The sequence below is a fragment of the Podarcis pityusensis genome (assembly GCF_964106645.2).
Source record: "Podarcis pityusensis genome assembly, chromosome: 1".
Taxonomy (NCBI): domain Eukaryota; kingdom Metazoa; phylum Chordata; class Lepidosauria; order Squamata; family Lacertidae; genus Podarcis; species Podarcis pityusensis.
Window position 1 is genome coordinate 36,110,724 of NC_138028.1, and position 20,329 is coordinate 36,131,052.

General features: G+C 38.3%; 1 protein-coding gene across 5 annotated transcripts in view; it reads left to right on the top strand.

Moving 5' to 3' along the window:
- STRN3 (striatin 3) overlaps positions 1-20,329 on the top strand; it is a 44,317-nt gene that overhangs the window by 19,574 nt on the left and 4,414 nt on the right. For 2 of the 5 annotated variants that reach the window (XM_080977936.1, XM_080977939.1), the window contains exons 6-15: positions 327-459; positions 1,818-1,959; positions 7,687-7,797; positions 12,290-12,430; positions 14,863-14,996; positions 15,751-15,926; positions 16,028-16,075; positions 17,103-17,224; positions 17,949-18,116; positions 18,653-18,793. In XM_080977936.1, coding sequence (XP_080834062.1) covers positions 327-459; positions 1,818-1,959; positions 7,687-7,797; positions 12,290-12,430; positions 14,863-14,996; positions 15,751-15,926; positions 16,028-16,075; positions 17,103-17,224; positions 17,949-18,116; positions 18,653-18,793 — 1,316 coding nt within the window. The remainder of the gene's footprint in view (positions 1-326; positions 460-1,817; positions 1,960-7,686; positions 7,798-12,289; positions 12,431-14,862; positions 14,997-15,750; positions 15,927-16,027; positions 16,076-17,102; positions 17,225-17,948; positions 18,117-18,652; positions 18,794-20,329) is intronic. The other 3 variants (XM_080977938.1, XM_080977937.1, XM_080977940.1) reach the window with 3 other exon arrangements.

The window sequence follows — 20,329 nt, forward strand, 5'->3', positions numbered from 1 at the left end:
TAGACCTGACACTTTTTACCACTTCCTTCAAACTGTGGCACAGACAACCTGCTACAGACTGAGAAAAAAGCAACATACTGCCCTGCCTTCCTAGAGAATAAAAAAGTGGAAGGAGGTGAGGCAGTAATTCAAAAATACCTGTTCTGTGTGGCAAATCCTCGGAGGAAAAATCTGAAAATTTAGCTAGAAATCTTTGAAATCCCATATTCCTTGTTGTCTTTGTGCATATCAATGAGATTTTTAAAAGGGTTTTCTTGACCATGGAATCTTAATTCAGAAAGCAGCCATAGCTGTTTACCAACATTGAAAATATTTTTCTCTTGTAGGAACCCTGGTGATGTTCTTGAAACATTTAATTTCTTGGAAAATGCAGATGATAGTGATGAAGAAGAAGAGAGTGACATGATAGAAGATATTGCAGATGGAAAAGAAAAACACCGGATAAATAAAAAACACAAAGTAAAAAAAAGTCTTAGTTTTATTGTTCTGTTGTTCAACCCAACAGCACAGATAGGGTCATCTTATTACCAATGTCAGTACACAGCTAGTAATCCAACAGATTTTGGAATAAAGTTAATTGAACCTACTTGAAGAGTTTAAGACTGTAACTTCTGCAGTGCTTCCCTGAACTGAGGTAAAGCAGGCTGAAAATAACTGGCTGGAATAGGTACATAATGTATTGAAATGTAGAACATATAATGCTTCCTTATATCTGTTCAGATGGTTGAAAGTCAATATGGCATGGTGATTGAGTGTTGAACCAGGATTGGAAAGACCCTGGTTCTAATCTCCACTCAGCTATGAGGTTCACTGGGTGGCCTATGGTAATCTCTATTTAATCTAATCTCCCTCACAGTGCTGTGAAGATAAATAGGGTGAGGGAGATGATATATGGTGAGGGAGATGACAAGGTGCACTATCTTGAACATCTTTGAGGAAAGCGGGTGGTATAAATGAACTAAGTAAACCATTTCTTTTGCACATCACAGTAACCCACAGTTTAGTGCTACAAGCTGCAGTGAGCCTTGAACTCCTCTCATGTGGCTGACAGGAGAAGTTTGAAAGCTTATGCATCTGCTTTTACGTGGTTTCCTGTTTTGCCCAGTCTAGCAACTGTGATTTATTCTAGTTACGGTGAGCTTCAACAAGCCAGATTTAAAACAGTGGTTTGAAGTTGTCTTGCTTGAAGTTAGCCTTCATCACAGTTTATTGCACCAGACAACACAGCAGTTAAAGGAAAGTAAAAACAATAGCTTATGAACACCTTCTAAGTGGGGAGAGGAGTGTGTCTGGTTCCCCATTCTCATGTACATCGTGCCAATCCACTGGTGGGGAACCAAACAACTGATTAGATGAAGAAAAATTTGAGTGTTTGAGGGGTTAATAATATGGAGGCATCAGTAGTAAAAAGGGTTCTCTACTACAATCACAAACCTGTGTTTTCAGATAGTGTGTCTCCTTATCAGCACTAAAACAATTCCTTGCAGATTTTAACTTCATATACATAGCTGTAGAGTAATAGCACAATTTAATCTCCTTCCATATTTATTATTTTATTTGTATACTGCCCATCATCTGACCTTCACATAGTAGTTCACAACCCAAAATACATAACACAAACAAAAATAAACTAAGAAGCCCCTTTCTACAAACACATGTAATGGATTAAGTACATTTAATGCATTGCTCTTTATTTTAGACAAAATGATATTTGTATTCAGAAGTACACCAAATGGCAATCTTGGGGGAGAACCTAAAAAACATGATTTCTCAAAGCATATTGTCCCTAAAACTGATTATGTCACAATCTATTTTAGATTGGAAATGAAGGGCTAGCAGCTGACCTAACAGATGATCCAGACACAGAAGAAGCCTTGAAAGAGTTTGATTTCTTGGTAACTGCAGAAGATGGAGAGGGAGCCGGAGAGGCAAGGAGTTCAGGAGATGGGACAGAATGGGGTAAGAAGTGTAAAGAAACAATCACATAAAACTGAAAGATAATTCTCTGTGTGCCCGCACATATGCATCAAAACCAAAAACTGAATTATTTGTGGTATTCAGATGCTATAAAAAAGGAAAGGGAAAAAAAAGAATGAATGGTAGATTTCATACTCTTTAATTACAAAAGTCTAAATGTATTCAGATTTAAGTATGACATCTGTTTCTCCTTGTATTCCATTTCCCTGTGTGCTCTTATTTCTTAGAATTTTAGCCTAAGTTTGGTGGTCAACCTTTTATTTCTTATCCTATATCTTCTGTTCTTTCCTTCCTTAAGCAGATAATAAATTTTCCAATCATTTGGGTGGTTTTTTAAATAAGTAATTTGTTTTGTTTTTATTTGTTTAAGATAAACTAATACTGGAAGCAGATGGTGCATTTACTGTTGGCAAGACCGGCAGCTTAGTGTTCTAAATTGGTTATCTTTTCCCAGAATATTTAGTGAATTTTAAAATAATGCAATAATATAAATAGTAAAAAAGCATACTTACCTGGAAGTTCCATTGAAATCAATGGGACTTACTTTCAAGCAACGTAGCTAGGATCAAGGTGCCTGTAGTTATAAACAAAGTATCAGAAGTGAGATCACTATAGATGTATTGTGTAATATAAAGTAAGCTATTTGTTGCAAAGATAGCACTTATTTATGTGCTTTTATTCCCTAATTTGCAAATAGTAAAATTTATTTCCTGAATTCAATTCGCTTGCCCCAATTCAGAGAACTCCACATATAACAAAAGGCTACAAAAGTGCCTGTTGTCTGTTGTGACTGCTTATTTGGAAGTGTAGAGCTGAAAGCCTTTATAATCTGTTAACAATGTAGGCTAGTGCTGCTCAAAACACCCAGGGTGTTAAATGTAAGGGTCTTTACCCACTTCCTAATGTCCTAGAAATTGAGTAGATGAGCATGCTAAAGTGTTTCTGTACTTTGATTAATTTATCTGGATTTGTGTTGCAAACTTGGCTTTATAACATAAAACTTTTCTTTTTGAACTAGCAGTATTAGTTTTTGTATTGAGCTGTAGCACTTCAATCAAGAGTTCAGAATGCTGAAATAGAAAGATCAAACACTAATTTAATCCACCATTTATTTTAAAAAAATAGGCCACTGTTTAGATGTTTATCTAAAAGTCATGGAACAAGTCTTATGCCAAGATGCTTGGCCGACTCCAGACTTTATGCTGGCGGAAGCATCCCGCTGGGATTGTAAACTGCAGAGCCATACTTATTTAGGTGTCAAAAAGTATTGATCCAGTTCAGTCTGCTTGATATTTCGTAATGCCATATCTTCACGATTCCTGGATCTTTTAGATTTTCCCATCACTGATAGGCAACTGTTCCCATTTTTGAGCAGTACGGTCTTAATCAGCTCTTCCCAGCTGTGTAATGGTTTTCATGTTGACCTCTGGCCCTTGGCTGAGAACCTCAGAATGGGAAACCTAGAGGAGGCAGACACTGAAAAGCTCAGCAGTCCCAGCCATGCCCTTCCTGCAGTCAACAGAGTTTGGTGCAAGGGGTGCTCCTGTCAGCAGGTGGGAGGTTCTCTTCTTTGTCTGCAGCTCTTTGTGCCACTTCTGACACTGCTCCAGAGGCTTGGGGGACCCTCCAGAGCTGTGTAGGAAGGTGGCACTGGGGGCTGCAGAGGCTGGGGGAAATCAGCAGAGTCAGCCAGGCAAGCAGCTTTTCCCTATCGTATCAAAAGCAATCTATGGGCATAAGGAACCTTTCGTATAGGAAAGGTGAAGTTTGGCTCCAACTATTAGCAATACCATTTGAAATGCAAAGATAAAATTTCCTGTTGGGTTTGCTGCTTTTTCTTTTAAGTGGGGTTTATGCCACATCTGTTACTTGTGTCTGTTTTGGCATTTATATTGCGATTTAGTTATTTTTGATAATGAGGGTTCAAGTACCACTTGGGCAACAATCTACCTTTTCTCCTAGTATTGTCTGTTTTTCACCCCTCCACTGGGTGATTAACCATACTTCTGCTCAGTGAAATTCTCCTGGTGGATGAAGGGAGCTAGTCACAACTGGGTTAATATTTCCAACTGGCCTAGACAGGAAGCTTTTCAAGTAATTTGCTTGTACTCCTCATCTCTTCTAGGCTTCAGTTTAGTTTCCTATCTGACTCGGGGCAGAAGCTGATTTTTCTCATTTTGCCCATCCAGAAATAATTTAAACTACATCCCCCCTATTTTTCACAGCTCCTCTGTTTTTAGCTCCTTTATTTTTCCAGCTCCTTCTTTAAGAAAGTTTTTCCCTTGAGGCTTGGCTTCACCTCCCACTGCATGCCTCCCCATCTGTTGTTATTCTTCGGACTCTTGTTTGGATACTTGTTTGGAGGGAACAAAGATTGGCCCTGTTTTAGAGTTTTTTAGAGTGCCTGGATCCCCCAAACCACCTACTCTTGTTGTAAAGATTGTATTCAGTAGTTTTCTAAAGCATCTTTCAAGGTTGGGACAAAAAATGAAAGTGAGGTCTCCTGCAAGAGAGGAGGAGCAGCACATGCAAATTACTTGAAGAGTTTCCTAACCAGCTTTATTGGTGACTGGCTCTCTTCATCTTCCCAAGAAGTGACCTTCATGACAAACAGAATTTGTAATGAAGAAAATGGATAGTTGATTTTCACAGATTTCTCCTTCCCCATGCAATCCCCTGAAAAGGTGTTGCTGGGAGCTGCAGGGGGAATCCATTCTATCCCCCCTTTTCCTGTGGGGAGCCTCTGCTGAATCCCACGCCCATCTACCATATCTCAGGAGAGCTCTCTGATTCTCAGGAGAGGCTTTTTTGGAAACTGGGGGGAACAAAGGTCTCCTACTGCCAGACCCTTTATGTAATAGCTTCTTAAGATAAAAGTCATTGAATGTGTTGCCACTTCAGATTGTTTTCTTGATGCCCACATAAATCCGCCCATAGGGAGTTACCGTAATCCTTTATTTTTAAAAAATTGAGCAAAATCTAATGAAATTGACTCTTTCCTAATTCATGTTGGGTGGGAAGAACTCGAATTAAGTACAGCTGCTTCTTCATCACTAGAACATAAGCTTTACAAATCAGATAAATTTTATCAGTTAACTAGAGTTGTATCATTATTAATATAAAAAGCATAGGAATCTGTCAGACCAATGGTCCATCTAGCACAGTTTTGCCTATAGTTAATGTCAGCAGCTCTTTGGGGTTTGAGACAGGAAGTACTTTCCAGCTTGTCTGGCAGGTGCTGGGGACTGAATCTGTGACCCTCTGCATGTGACGCAGATGTTCTGGCACTGAGCTGTGACCCTTTCCCATTCCTTTGGTAGTACTTAGTGTACTCAGCACCAGAAACAGTTTAGTCATGACCCGGAAAACTGTCTGCAGACAAATGCTGGCTCTCTCTGCCTGAAAGTGGAGATGAGCGCTGTAGCCCATAGTCAAATTTGACAGGACTTAACCGTCCAGGGGTCCTTTACCTTTATGTTTACCTACCTATTCAGTGTAAGGAACAAAGCGGAGAGAGAAGTGAAGAAACTCGTTTCAGCATCCACCCTGTGCATTTCACGTTGCTGTCTTGGTGAAGTCCTAGCACCTTTCCCCAATAATTTTGTGGCAGCAAGAAAAGTCTTGGATATTGCAAAAGGATTCATTCCATTCAGTTAGCATATGATCTCAGTCCATGCTTGCTCCCTTGTCTGCCAACAGGTATTGGTTGTTGTAATAGACTTTATTCAGCAGATACTTGAATAATATGTTTGCCACCAATTGGAATTGCTTCTTGGGGATCCATTCCTTAGGTGTTTCTAGTAGCAGCTTTTGTGTTTTTTTAATGCAATTTTATCCCATGCTCAGGCAACTATCAAAATGCAGTCTTCCTTCAGTGAACCATGGTTAAGCCCAGTGTGTAAGCATCATTCCTATGGTCACGTGGGGATCATCATAATTTAATTTAATGGTTGATTTCTAGTAGAGAGGAAGCAACATTAAAGTGTCCTTCTGAACACCTATTATTAAATATAGCATTTAAATTGATTCTCTACCTGATCCTAAATAACTTACTCACTTGAAGCAGAAATAATATCATAACATTTGGTTAAAACTTTTGAGAGTATTCAGATCACACTTGTTTTGATGAAATCAGGTGTGGACCCCTCTAATTTTACATCACCAGCTATCTGCTCCTTCATAAGTAGCTGGATATAGTGCCAAATGATGGTGGATAGTGGCTCTTTTTTGTTTGTTTGAACCCAGCCAGGTCCTATCTTGCAGAATCTCCTAGTTCCCAAGTCAACTTCTTTCCACAGTAAGATAGTCAGAGAAGGAAGTGTACACTTACTCCTAAGCTTATAATGTGTATTATCCTGGAAGTGTGAACTATCTCGTAAACTGGAATAGAGACTGAATAAAACAAAAAAGTACTTAATTGTGTAGGAAAGAAATCGGGTACTTATGCTTGCTTGCCTACACTATATTAATAGGAATGCTGGCTGGGGACTTCTAAGTTGCAACCTAATCCTTTATATACTTAGAAAGGAGCAGGAGTAAGGCAGTGAGGAGGAGCACAGCTGCACACCTGGCTTTCCAGCAGCAGAGAGCTTGGAGCTGTGTAGTTGCAGTAGGGCTGCAGTGCCTCTAGACTCCACTGATCTGCCCACTTTGCATTGACTTCACTTGCCTCTTAGAGGAGACCAGCTGTGTGGTGCCACCACTCCTCACTGACTGCTCCTGGAAGTAAGTACTGTTGAGTTCAATAGGGATTAGTTCCAAGTAAGTAGAGCACAAGCATTAATCTTACAAAAATCCACCTTGGATCATGATTTACTAGTTCATTAAAATATTTATGTTTCATATGCTCAGAACACATCTATTGACCTTGCTGTAGAGTGGAAGTGAGCTCTCTTTCCTTACAAGCTTTCTCAACTAAGTGTGCCTGTGCTAATTCTTTTAAGATAACACCATACCCAAACTTATTTCATACAGACTCAGTGTCTTCAGTGGAAGTTCTATGCAATGTGTTTTATAATATGGGTATAAATGCTTTAATGTTCATTACTTAAATTATAAATGTAGACAAGCCTATTCTGCCATCACTTTATTTTTTCCAGAATTTGTCGTGACTGCTTGAGTTACAGCATACATAGAACTGGTGCACTTTTTTAATTAAAAAAAGGAAACACTCTGAATTTCGTTAATGTTTTTAATAACCTGAAACAAAAAAAACCCCTTCCCTTTATGATGATTTAGATGTGTTTTAGCACTACTAGATCTTATTGCATGTAGAGCAAGACCGGAGGAGAAATGCATGGTAGTTTTCATGAACAAAATGGTGCTGACACTTAATTCAGTTGCACATTCATGAGTTGTATTGCATGGAAAATATTGATTTGCTTATTTAAGTCTGGCTGAATAATTTGTTAATATTGTCTTACTAAAGATGCAGTATTTTCATACATTAGCGTTAATCCATTAATTTTTTCATATCAGTGAATGCAAAGAAGTTTTTCTTCTTTACTGTTGACAAATTATTATAATGTGTGGGGAATATTTCTTTTTACCAAAAGGGAAGCATTTTGCAAAACAGTAACAAACTGCACCTTTATAATACTGAAATGTAACTGAATAACATTTTGTATTGATGATTAACCTATAACACTCACAGACAGCTTGCATTGCCAACTGCTGATTATTTTTGTTTCAATAATATGCTGCATGTAGACAAAGATGACCTGTCCCCAACTGCTGAGGTTTGGGATGTAGACCAGGGACTAATAAGTAAACTGAAGGAACAGTACAAGAAGGAACGAAAGGGGAAGAAAGGGGTAAAGAGTAAGTGCAGATTCTGAATTTTGACAGGTTTTTTTTTAATGTATTCTGTTTTTACTGCTCCATTTTAACACTTTGCTATTTGGGGGGGCAACCAACTTTAACTTTCCAACATAAATATGCAAATCAGAACTACATCTCAAATGAAATTTAAATATGCTAACCTGGTGAAGGGAGCAGGAGGTGGACCAGTTGCTTCAGCATTGCTTAGGAACAATTTGGAAAGAAAATGAGAACTTGAAACCTGAGACAAATTAATAGTGTTGTGTCTTCCTTTGTCTGTTTGCCAAAGTTAGTAGAGTTGTTTTTTTAAAAGGACTTTGAGGAGGCAAGAGAGTTTTCTGTCTGTGAAAGGTATTTCTAACAACAGTCTGCAGATTTTGGCTTGGCTTACTAATTAAGGACTAGTACTAGGACTTGGGAGGAGCCATATCTCATTGCACTTCACACTGCTACTGCTAAAATATCACTTGAAGTGAAGTGGGAATAAACCGTCCCGAAAATCCTCATGCTTGCAGAGGGTTTGGAGGGACATTATCTTTTCTACCAGTTTGTGCTGACTTTGAAGAATGAAAGTAGTAAAAGGGAACCTGAGCAAAAGGGGCTGAGCTTTGTCTGTGGCTTTGTCAACAGCACGAAGAGTCTCGTGCTGCTTCTGCAAAAGCCACCCAGAAGTAAGAGTTTTATCCTTTCTCTGCTGATCATGGAGAACTCTGGGAAAAGGATAGTTGTCGGTGCAGGAGCTGCTCCTATTGACGATCAAGCAAGTCTGTATGAGTAGCCCTGGCAGCTAATTTTGTAGCTTAATTTTCACCATGCTGAGTGTGGGGCTGATAAATTCAGCATCTTCTTCCCTCAAACACTACTGGGATGACAAGAGTCTGCAGCAGTCTTTCGTTTTTTAATCTGAGAATCTCAGTGATTCTCAAACTCGGCAGTGGTGGAACACACAGTATGAACTTGAAATGGGGAAAGGATCCTGCAGCATAGATAGAGATCCTTTCCTCCCATGAGCAAATATTTAGCACTGTAATCACCAAACCTGCTGTGATAACCATAGAAGCTGCAGAAAGTCAAGGAACAGATCGGAGCTTCTAGCCACATCAACTGCTATCGCCCTGCCAACTAGTTTGAGATGTCCTATTCTAGTTCTCATCTTAGGCAGTGTTGGATTAGTTCACTAGTCCACAGATTCTTAAACACATCAGTTTCCAAGAATTCTGTTCATTCATATTCTGCAGCAATAGTTTGGAGGACTTGGAACATAGCCAGGGTTTTTAAGCTGGGGTTTGAGAAATGCTGCCTAGCCAAATAAACTTTGGTCAAGATAGAAAGTAGACTTAAGGCAGAAGAAGCAGAAATGTAAAATATATACAGGGGGCAAATCCAACACTGTGTGAACAGACTTCCTCTCCCCCTGCCCCCAAATCTGCTTCAGAATGTTCACTAAACTTCTGAAACAAATTTTGAGGGTGCATGGAGGTCTGTAGGGGGGGAGAGAGAAAGGTGAAAGCAAATATCTGTTTTGCTCACACACAAACAGCATTAGATATAAACATCAGTCTGTAGATTTGACATTGTTGCCCAATTATAATTGTGTACTCAGAAGTTAAACCCATCAGTGAGATTTTCTTCCACAAATGCATGCATAGGAATGCTGTTATCAAAGCGTATCTTTTGTACTCTTGTAGCAAAATATTGATGCTAGATTGGCTTTGTATGCAAATATTTAACACTATAAATAGATTTGTGCATGCATTTTTTTCATTTTTTAAAAATAGTGTTGCATGTTCCTTGCATTATATGCTTAATCCAATACTAAATACTTTATTCTGAAAGGGTCTTTCTTGCCTCCTCAGGAAATGCCCCATGCCCATTATATAACTCCATCCTGTGCTGACAAATACAGAGACGTCTGTTGTAAAGTTATTATGGAGCTGCAATATATGTTTGGAGACAGACTCTGCTTCCACATCAAACTATTTTGCAGCATAAATATTTAAAGTATATAGGATTAAATGTTGGACTAATGAACTGTTTTTGCAGTAAGGTGTCTATTTCCTCACAAATAGTAATGAAATGGTGTACATGTTGCAAATCTACAGAAAACCAAAAAATGTAGAGAGGTTCTACAAGAGTTTAGAAATCAGAACAGCTGGATATTACGGGCACAGCTGTTTTCATTGGTTCTAGGGAATCAGTGTCCTCTGCTTGTAATATTCCCAGGTGATGCAGCTACTAAAATAACTTCAGGCTTTTCAACAGAAAAAAAAAAATCAACAGGATGCATCTGATTTATTAAAGAAAAATGTCTTTATATAAAAATGCATATCCCTCCTTTCCCAACAGAACCAAGGTAGCCAAATACCACAAAGAATGCAACTGTACTAGAATAGTAATACAAAAATGGTTCATCACATTCTGATTTGATCTCTACATAACAAATAGTTGGAACTTCCAGTGACTGCCTCTGAAAATGTTAATAGGTAGAAGATAGCATGATGATATGTCAGTTCTATATTGATTTCAATGTGACAAGTACAGAGTTTGCTCTTGGGTTTCACCAATTGGGTAGCCTGACTTATAAAATATGTTCATTCACACTCCTATTCTTGTTAGTGCTGTTCACAGTACACTCTTGTAATTCAGAGAACATTCAGGTGTACCACATTTCCCAAGTAAAGATGACACCAGTTCATAACACAGGGCTTCAGGTCTCATTTAAGAATCATAGCAGTTATGGAGTTCCTGTCATGGAACACAGTAATCTGTTTCTACCCATATCCCACATCATTTCTTTGTTCAGACAGAATCACTGGGCAAAGTGAGACCCACTTCAAATCCTTAGAAACTAGCATTTAGGGTATGATTGAGCTCCCCCTGTTCTATCCTTTCCCTGTTTTGCCAGCATTCTTGCATTCTTTCTCTTGAGACAGTTGGCAACTGCCATAAGACTAGGCTGTGTGTTCTATTTACAACACAGACTTATGATTACTCAAGGTCCTGGTTTTAAAATGATTAGCACTTTAGAGTTTATAGCCTGCGGGATATCACTCTGCAGCTCTCCTCTGGCTCATCTCACTGTTCAGATATGCTTGCAGGTGTCTCTCAACTCCTTGTCCCAAGAGCAACTGTGTCCTTCCAAGTTCGTACTGTCCATCATTTTTTCTCAGTATAGAAGTGGAAAAATCATATCTTGTATAGTTTCAGAAAAGTGCAGAGATGATAAAAGTTTCAATATTAGATAAAAGCATTAAAAGCTTGGTGAGGGTGACCCGTGTTCTTTCTAAATGAAAGGGCTGTTCATAATTTTGGAATAGTAACTAAAAGCTGATTTGTCTTTTGTCACTTAAACATACTGACAGTGGGAGGAGGCATGGACACGGGGTAAAAGTGAAAACTTAGTGCAAAGAGGGACCACAAAATAGAAGTGAGTAGTAGTGTCATCAGAAATGGGGTTGGGAAGGTGAAAAGCGAATTTAGCAGTTGCATGGAGTGGGAAGGGGAATGTAGTGAGTTAATGTGGGGGGAATGTAATGGGTTTTGGCAACCCTAGTATATACATATATAGCACTTTTTAGAGTGTCAGTAAAAAATGGCATGGTCTTTTATTTCGCTTTGTGTAGAATAACTCCATCTTTTGTAATCTAAGGACATTGTGTTTTATTTAGTGGTAAAACTTGGATGAGTAGGGATCTTGAAGTGAAAAGAGTAGTTTTAGAATTTATTGAGAAATTTATTTATTGTAATGAAGGACTTGTGGTTACCTGGCTAAGAAGAAGAGCTGGTAGTTCTGTCGGCCAAAACAGACTGAGGAGACTCCACCTCCTATCTCTCTGACTTTAAATTTATGATTATGGTTTATTATTTATGAAAATTTCTTTGGAGATTCTGCACTCATTTTAGTTTAAAGCACTTTATAGGCCAGAGTATTAATTTGAAGCCAAGTTTCCAGATACAAGAATTATTTTATACTACTAAAATTTCTTACAACTGTGGTAGATGAATATTTTTAAATTGCCCAATTACCTATTTAAAAACACAAAAGGGGAAAGTTAACAGTTTGTTGCCTCCCAGCCACCTATTCACCTTTACTTTTGTCCCTTCTTTTGGTAAAGTTTGTTCTTTCTTGGTGATGCTAGCTTTTAATATAAATACTGGATTTTTTTGTCAATATATAATTAATATGCATTTGTTCAAGGATTACATTCTTAGGGAATTCAAACATTCAAGCTTCTCTTTTATCTTAAGCACAGCAAATAGCAATTACACAAAGAACAAGTTGGAATCCCTTTTTTAAAAAAGAGATCTTAATTCATTTTCCAACACAACATCATGTAAATACACACACACACACACACACACACTCCATCATGTGTCTTATAACGAGATTACATTCAAACAACAATATTGATTAGCAAACTGGGCATGTAAATGGCTGTCAGGTCAAGCGGTGGCAATCAAATGAACCTTTGCTGCTGACATTAATTTACAGGGGTCAACAGGACTAAACTGCACGACATGATAGCTGATCTGGGCGATGATGAGCTACCCCACATCCCTTCAGGAGTCATTAATCAATCTAGGTCACCCTCTTCTAGAATGACTGATCATGAAGGTGCAAGAGCAGAGGAAGGTACAACAAATTCACCTACTTATTTTATTTTTAGAAGATTTTCTTTTAAAACCACACTTGTATAGCCCCTCCAAACCCAGTGCTAACATTTAGATGCCATTGTTGCTGGGCAACATGGCTTTGCGAAAGACTACCACTTCAGTCCTTTAGCTTTTTTGTCTTGTATAACAGAAATCAATACCCAGATTTTGTATGTTTACTTGATTATAAAGCTTAATAATATAACAGTGGTGCATAACAAATATTAAGCAACAATAAGGTAAATTGGTAAATGATACCCTTCTCTGAAGTTTTATTAATTATACTTTGTTGAGAATATTTTTTTTTAAAAGTCTGTCCTTATCCAAACATATTGCACCAGTGTTCAGTGGAAATTATTTGTGCTTTGCTCACCATCTGAAATAAAATGCTGTTAGCTCAGCATTTTAGCATTGGTAATCAAAGTACGTGTTCTGATGTTTTCAAAATTAGTCCCAAATTTGCTCCTAAAATATTCCCTAAAACAAAGGAAATCCTATCTTAAGGACAGTTCTATCTTAAAAATAAAAAATGAGGTTTTCCTTGATATTCATATGTTGGCCATGCAAAACCCTTAGTATGTGGTGTTTGAACAAGGTTTGTGCTTATGCACTGTTACTGTTAGTTGTCCTGTATTGACAGCAAAAGTTGTATGTGCAGTCTTGTGCAAATGGCACATCATGGGAATCAGTTCTCTTCTAAAGATGCACCTTGAAGCAACTCCCCAGCCTGATCCTTTAAAAAAGAAAAGAAATTAGGAAATAAACCATTGGAAGGTGGTAGTCATTTTAATGTAGAGCAGCTGGATGGATCAGTTTATATACATAGATGGATTGGATGTGTGACTTCATTCTCTCACTAGAGTGCAGCATTCCTGCACTTTATGTTGGAATTTTATTCTTTTGGCAAGCTGCATAATGTGAAAATAGCATGTTGTTTTGAGCTTTGCCTTCCTTTCCCACTGCTAGTTGTATAGTCTATTAACAGCAGCAGTAGATTTTTAAAGTTTTGTTTTCTTTTTGCTGTGTCTGATTCTCCTTGTTATTTTGTTCATTTACTTCTACTAGAACTTCAGTATCAGGAAAATACAAACTTGACAAAATTTAGACTTCCTCATATTGTAGATAGTCAATGTATTCATTCTAAAAATAATTAATTATTAAATCGCTTGGTCTAAATAACAATTGTGCATGCTTTGAAAACTGATTCCTTCAGATTTGGAAGTAGAGAAAAGTCTGTAGGATAGGTAGCCTGATGATGCCTGCTTTTGAAAGTAAAGATACAAAGAAAACTGAAATTGAAAATGTGACATTATGGAATGTTGTGTTGGTCCAAAAGCAGGTTAAATTCTCTTAAAAGAAAACAATTTTCTGAAATGGTAAATACATTTGAAAGCGCCACTTCACTGATTTTTAGCAAACTATTGAAAAATAAAGTAGGAATTAGTGAGGAAATCTGGTGGAATGCTGTTCCACTTGAAAACGGCTTTTGCTTGGGGACGGGGAGCATATGCTAACCTAAGAGAAAAGGGAGTGATTGTCTCTGATTTTCCCTTTCCCTTTCAGCCCCCACGGCCACCTTCCATGCTATTCTGGAGGGTCCCCCAACCCTCTGGAAAAGTTTTTTTGGGGGGTGCAGGAGGCTGAAGTAGGAAGGGACAACTGGAGAAAATTCCTATCCCCTTCTCTTAATATAGCATGTGCTGGATTTAAAGCCATTTCACTTCTACTGAATTTCACCCTAGGCTTAAATGAGTGAATTCCTCTTCATCTTATCTCTTAATAATCAAGTACAGACACTGTTCATTTGCCCTATTAAAACAAATCAAAACATGATTTTTAAAAATATTCAGTGAGGCAGTAGTTTGGTAATTCTGTCCATGCCTTCTTAAGAAGTAAGTCCATTGCATTCAGTGGGACTTACTCAGAGGGATTACATTGTTTATAGGATTGCAACTATTTTATATTTTCAGTGAAAGGTTATTTGAGGGGGGAAAGGCACAAATTTCATTTTGAATAACAGTGCATAATGGCATGTTTGAAAAGGTAAGTGAACATTAAACGAAACTCAAACAGCTCTGATGCAATATTTATCTCTTCCTTATTCATGGTCATTAGTAATCAATAAAACAGATCAGTAAAATTATACTCAAAAGGGGAATCAGTGTGTGGAAAGGGAAACAAAAAAATTACAGCATTATTATAGTTACAGATGTTAGTGACTACAAATATGTAAGAAGGGATTTATTAGTAGATACCATGTTTTATTGATGAAATTTAACATATAAATGTAAATGTGCCAATGCAAAATATGCTTCTTTTGGGGAATCGTTGAGCTTTAATTCTTGGTTCCTATTAAAATCTTACCAATTCTTAATCTCCAGATCTTAATAAACTATTTTTTGTCTCTTGTAGCTGAGCCAATTACGTTTCCATCTGGAGGGGGCAAGTCATTTATTATGGGTTCAGATGACGTTTTGTTAAGTGTTCTGGGCCTTGGGGACCTTGCAGACTTGACTGTAGCTAATGATGCAGATTACAGTTACGATGTAAGTACAACTTTATTTTAAAATAGATCTAACAGTAGTACATTCTTAGAATGTTCCACATAATGTAGGTCTGCAGCTATGCACCATGCATATTATTTCATATGATTATTATAAATAGGTCTCCACAATAAAATGTATTAATGACACACACCAGATAAGATTCTTGTAAAATCAACAAGAAACTTACTGTAGTTGGCATTTAACGACAGTATCTTCGTAGCATTTACATTGTTTCAAGTGCATCCCGAAAAGGTTTTTATAATCAAAATCCTTAAAAAGGTAGCGAGACACATACATAAACTGAGATGATGTGCAAGAAAGATGACTCAGGTATGATGTATTGTGTTGTAATAAAGATAGGAATTAGGGGAGGAGAAGGACAATGGGATATGAAAGTTTGTCTTCTTTAACCATCAGAAATCCTCTTAGGTCGCTTGTGTTTACTAAAACTTCAGGAGGCTGTCATAAATCCTCAACATTTTCTATACAAGCAGCAGATTTAGAAAAACCTGCTTTCAAAATGAAAAGAAATACGTTATCGGTATTCTTATAAAAATGCAAGAGTTGGTACTGAAGGTCATTCCACAGCATTGCAATGCAATCCTAGCAGAACAGATTCCTTGATAACATTTATTGAACTTATGCTTCACTTTGTGTTCTGTGATACATGTGGCAATGAAGAGGCCACAGCCGACAAGCTTTTAGCCGTGTGCCTCTCTTACTTAGATGTTAACAATATGCATTCTTACTTTAGCTGCCAGCCAACAAAGATGCCTTTCGGAAAACATGGAATCCTAAGTATACGCTACGCAGCCACTTCGATGGAGTGCGGGCATTAGCTTTTCATCCTGTAGAGCCTGTGCTGGTTACGGCCTCTGAGGACCATACCCTAAAACTTTGGAACTTGCAAAAGACAGTTCCTGCCAAAAAGCAAGTATACATTTAGATACTGTCGAGAGAAATCGTTGGAAGTGTCATATTGGGGGAGATCAATTATGCTGACCTCTTTATTTCTGACACCTTTCTTACAGGAGTGCCTCTTTAGATGTGGAACCTATCTACACATTTAGAGCCCATATGTAAGTATCTCCATGTTCTCATACATAGATTCCACAGGCAGACCACTGCCGGTACACCTAGAACAAACGATGGTTAGCGCTCAGGGTTTGTCTGGAGCGAGGTGCTGGTTTTGTCACTTCTGCTTCCTGGGAGATAGAGGAGGAGGGGCAAGGTTGGCTTGGTGCAGATGCACCAATAGGAGCACCAGATTGACTTTGCCAAGGTGCTTGTGCTGACCGCCACCTTAGCGTTGCCCCAGTCTCCCAGTAAGTAGCAGTGATGCAACCAACCAGAGATCTGTTGAGTGATGCCATCACACCATGCTGTTCACTACTGGTTATGGTTATGGTTATGAAGTGTTAAAAGTTGAAGTGACAAGATAATGTAAGATGTGTTTGTTCCCTTGTTTCTGATAAACGAAGTACTGTTTATGTTATGTGGTGGGATGAAATAAGGATATGTTGTGTATTAAGAATGGAAGCAGCTTTTTGTGTGTGCTGGTAACTTGCTCTTCTCTCTCATAACTTTTCAAATGAGTTTGTTAAATTACCGTATTTTTTGCACCATAACACTCACTTTTTTCCTCCTAGAAAGTAAGGGAAAATGTCTGTGCGTGTTATAGAGGAAATGCCTACGGGTGGCATGCCTACGGATTTTCCTCCTCTAAAAACTATGTGCGTGTTATGGTCGGGTGCGTGTTATAGAGCGAAAAATACGGTACTAATCATACTTACTTTAAGTTCTTAGCTGTTCCTAAGTTCTTGATTTAGTTGAGTTTCTGTTTTTCTAAATGAGCACCTTATGTGTCCTTAGTATCTATTCTGTTAATAGTTCCAATTGTACTACTAATAGGATTTTTCCTCTCGAATCTTTCATATTTTAATGCTGATTCTTGGCTTTTGTACTATTTAACAAAATTGTAAGGTTACCAGCAAGTATGTGTGTTTAAAAGTGTAATTTTGATATTCTACTCAATCTTTGAAATTTAAAACAATAAAGCAAAATTGACTTTGGAATTTAATGTCCTGCTTTTGTGTTTTAAAACAGTGGACCTGTATTATCATTGGCAGTTAGTTCCAATGGAGAGCAGTGTTTTAGTGGTGGAATAGATGCAACTATACAATGGTGGAACATGCCTAGCCCAAATGTGGATCCTTATGATACATATGGTAAGCATTATTGAAATATGTCATAATGTAGTTTAATCCACTTAGGTTGTTTCTGCAGTGATCCAACTGTGAGGTTTCCAATGCATGGACAACTGCGGTCAAGCTATGCTGATCCGGGAACAGCTATAATTATCCAATCAATTAAAATTGGTGAAAGGCACTCGTAGCCATGAAGGACACCTCTGCCTGCAGTGGCAATGCTGGATCCTATCTAGGCAGGCAGCTTTCCAACTTCCTTGATGTGGGAACTTAACTGCTCACCCACAGAGTCTTAGTCTTGCCAGGAGTCAGACTCTTCTTTTTTAGCCCTCATCTAGCCCACCATTGTATTCAGACACCAGTCCAGGGCCTTCTCAGCTGTTCCCAATCAGATGTTAGTGAGAAATAGAGTTCGGTATCATCAGCGTACTGATGATACTTTGCTCCAGTGACCTTCATGTAGATGTTAAATAGCATTGGAGACAGTTTGGTGCCCTGTGGCATCCCATAGCTCAAAAGCCTAGGTAGGACCCACGTAGCACTCATCCAGTGCTGCTTCCCGAAGCCATTTGTGGAGACAAGAAATAAGATCATTTATTATGACTATATAATTTGGAATCTCACAACAAATTGATAGATTATCCACACAGATTTGCATTATAAGAACCCATACATCTTTTGGGATGCTGGTTAGAAATGCTCAAAAGATTGACTAATTAATTTTGTTTTTCTTTTTTTTCTAAAGAGCCAAACGTTCTAGCTGGCACATTAATTGCTCACACGGATGCGGTCTGGGGTCTTGCTTATAGCGGTATAAAGAATCACTTACTATCTTGCTCAGCAGATGGCAGTATTAGATTATGGAATCCACCAGAAAAAGTGCCCTGCATTTGCACTTACAATGGAAATAGAGGTGAGCTTTGAGGTTTTCTATCTGTTAACAAAAGTTTAAGTTTAAAACAAAATATTTTTGTAAACACACACACACAAGCCAAGAAATAGTATTTCTAGAAGCAAATCTAAAGTTCATAATAGCAGGTAATGATGGTCTAGACACCTGTGTTTCCTTTAACTCCAAGTCCTTTTGGTTTTTGTATGTTGTTGTTTTTCAATGGTTTGTTTGTTTATTGAAAATTTTAAATAATTTCCTTTCATTGTATTTTCTATTGCTCTGGCTGGCTAACAACAAATAAACCAATAAAATCACATTATGATCCCTGAATCCAAGCCATTTTATTTCGGGTGGCAGTTATACTTGGAAGCAACATAAATTGCTTTAAAATAAATATAGCTTGGTGTATGAAGTTTTTTTTTAAAAAAAAAGATCAGTACATTGACTTTAATTATTATATTTATCTTTGAGTAAATTAATTATCTTAGAAACTTAAATTGGATGTAGAAGTAGTTCTCTTAACAGATTCATTGTTCGTTCTTTTCTTTCGGCTCCAGAGTATGGAATACCCACATCAGTTGACTTTATAGGTTGTGATCCTGCTCATATGGTGACGTCATTTAGCACTGGCAACACCGTCATCTATGATTTGGAAACATCCCAGGCACTGGTAATGCTTTCATCACAGACTGATTCTGGTAAGCAAAAGAGGTTCTTTACTTCTCTTTTTATCACTTTTGCAGCTGGGACTTCATCTTACAAGGCCAAGGTGTAATATAAATATAGGAAAATATTTTTCTTCAAATGGATATTTTACATCAGTGAAATATGTGTACAGAAATCCTGGGGAGGTTCAGCTAAAGTAGTTCAGTGATGCCACAGTTTTTGTTCTTACCAGATATTTGCTTGCCGGCCTTATTTTTTGTTAAATTTCTACCCTTCCCTTCCTTTCAAAGGAGCCCAGGGTGACTGTGTAGTAAAACAATGCAATTAAAAATAATCTAAAAACATATTCGAAACATTTGAAAGCATCTCAGAACTTCTGAAAATGTATGAACATTCACATACCCTCACAACTAATAATTTCACAGTTGCCAGGAACACTATCTTTCTGCCATCAAATGCCTGGTAAACAGGAATATTTTTAAGTTCCTCTGGTGGTGTTGAATTTGGTTCTGGGAAACTTTGTTTTAAATCCTGCCTCAACTGTGTGAACTTACTGGGAGGTCTTGAAAGTTGCCATCAGCAAGTCCCCATGTGTTAAATGGAAGAATTAGGATGAACTGCTTCAAAGAAGAATGGCGAGGACAAACAAGATTTTTAAAAAACCACATTTCATTTGCCAGATAAAAAGTCCTTGATGTCCTTTTGCTGACATGTTCACCCAGACCTCTTCAAGTAAGGAGATGCCTAATGAAAGCTGCCTCTTAATATGTTCGTTTCAAGTAGTACAAGTGCCAGTGTTACACATCTGCTCATCCACTTTTTCTTCATTGCCCATACCCCAGAAATCTTTGCTAAAATAGTACATGAGCGCCCCAAAACTAGCGCCATAATCAGTTTGATTAAAGCAAGCATTGGCAAGCATGGTTTATTAGAAGTTCTGTGTCAGAGTAATAGTAGTTCAGTTGCAAAACAATCAAACCATCATATACACTGGTCTGTGTGGGTGAGGATGGTTTAGACTGAGCAGAGGCATCCCTCTACTCATCTCTCTCCCTGGTCTTCTGCTGTACATAGAGGAGGGGTTCCAAGGCCAGTGGAGTTTAGCAGAAATGGGGCATTCTGAGAGAGGGGGACTGAGCCATTATTGTTTGACTTGAAACTTGACCGCTGCTCCAGCCTGAAGCTTCTGCAGGGATCAGGCTCAATCGTCCTGCCCTCCCACCTTTTGCTTCGCCATAAATGACTGAACTGCAGATGTGGTGGCGGCAGCTCAACTACTCCACAAAACTCCACTGACAGTGGGTAGGGGTAGTCGTGGTATGTCCTCTGGCTCAAATTTTCTTTCCTCCCATTTCTTTCTGGGGTGGGGGTGGGGGAGATGAAAAGCTTCCACTTCTAGTTTCTTGGCAAACCATCATTTGGCATCTTTTGTCTTGCTATAAGCGGAAGAGTCCAGTCTCTTCCGATTGTGTGCAAAGGAGGGGGACACGAGAGCCTGAGGCTTGCTGCTGCTCGTTCTCATAGCAACAACCCAGCCCCCACTTTTCCTGAATTGGAGCCAGTTTTGT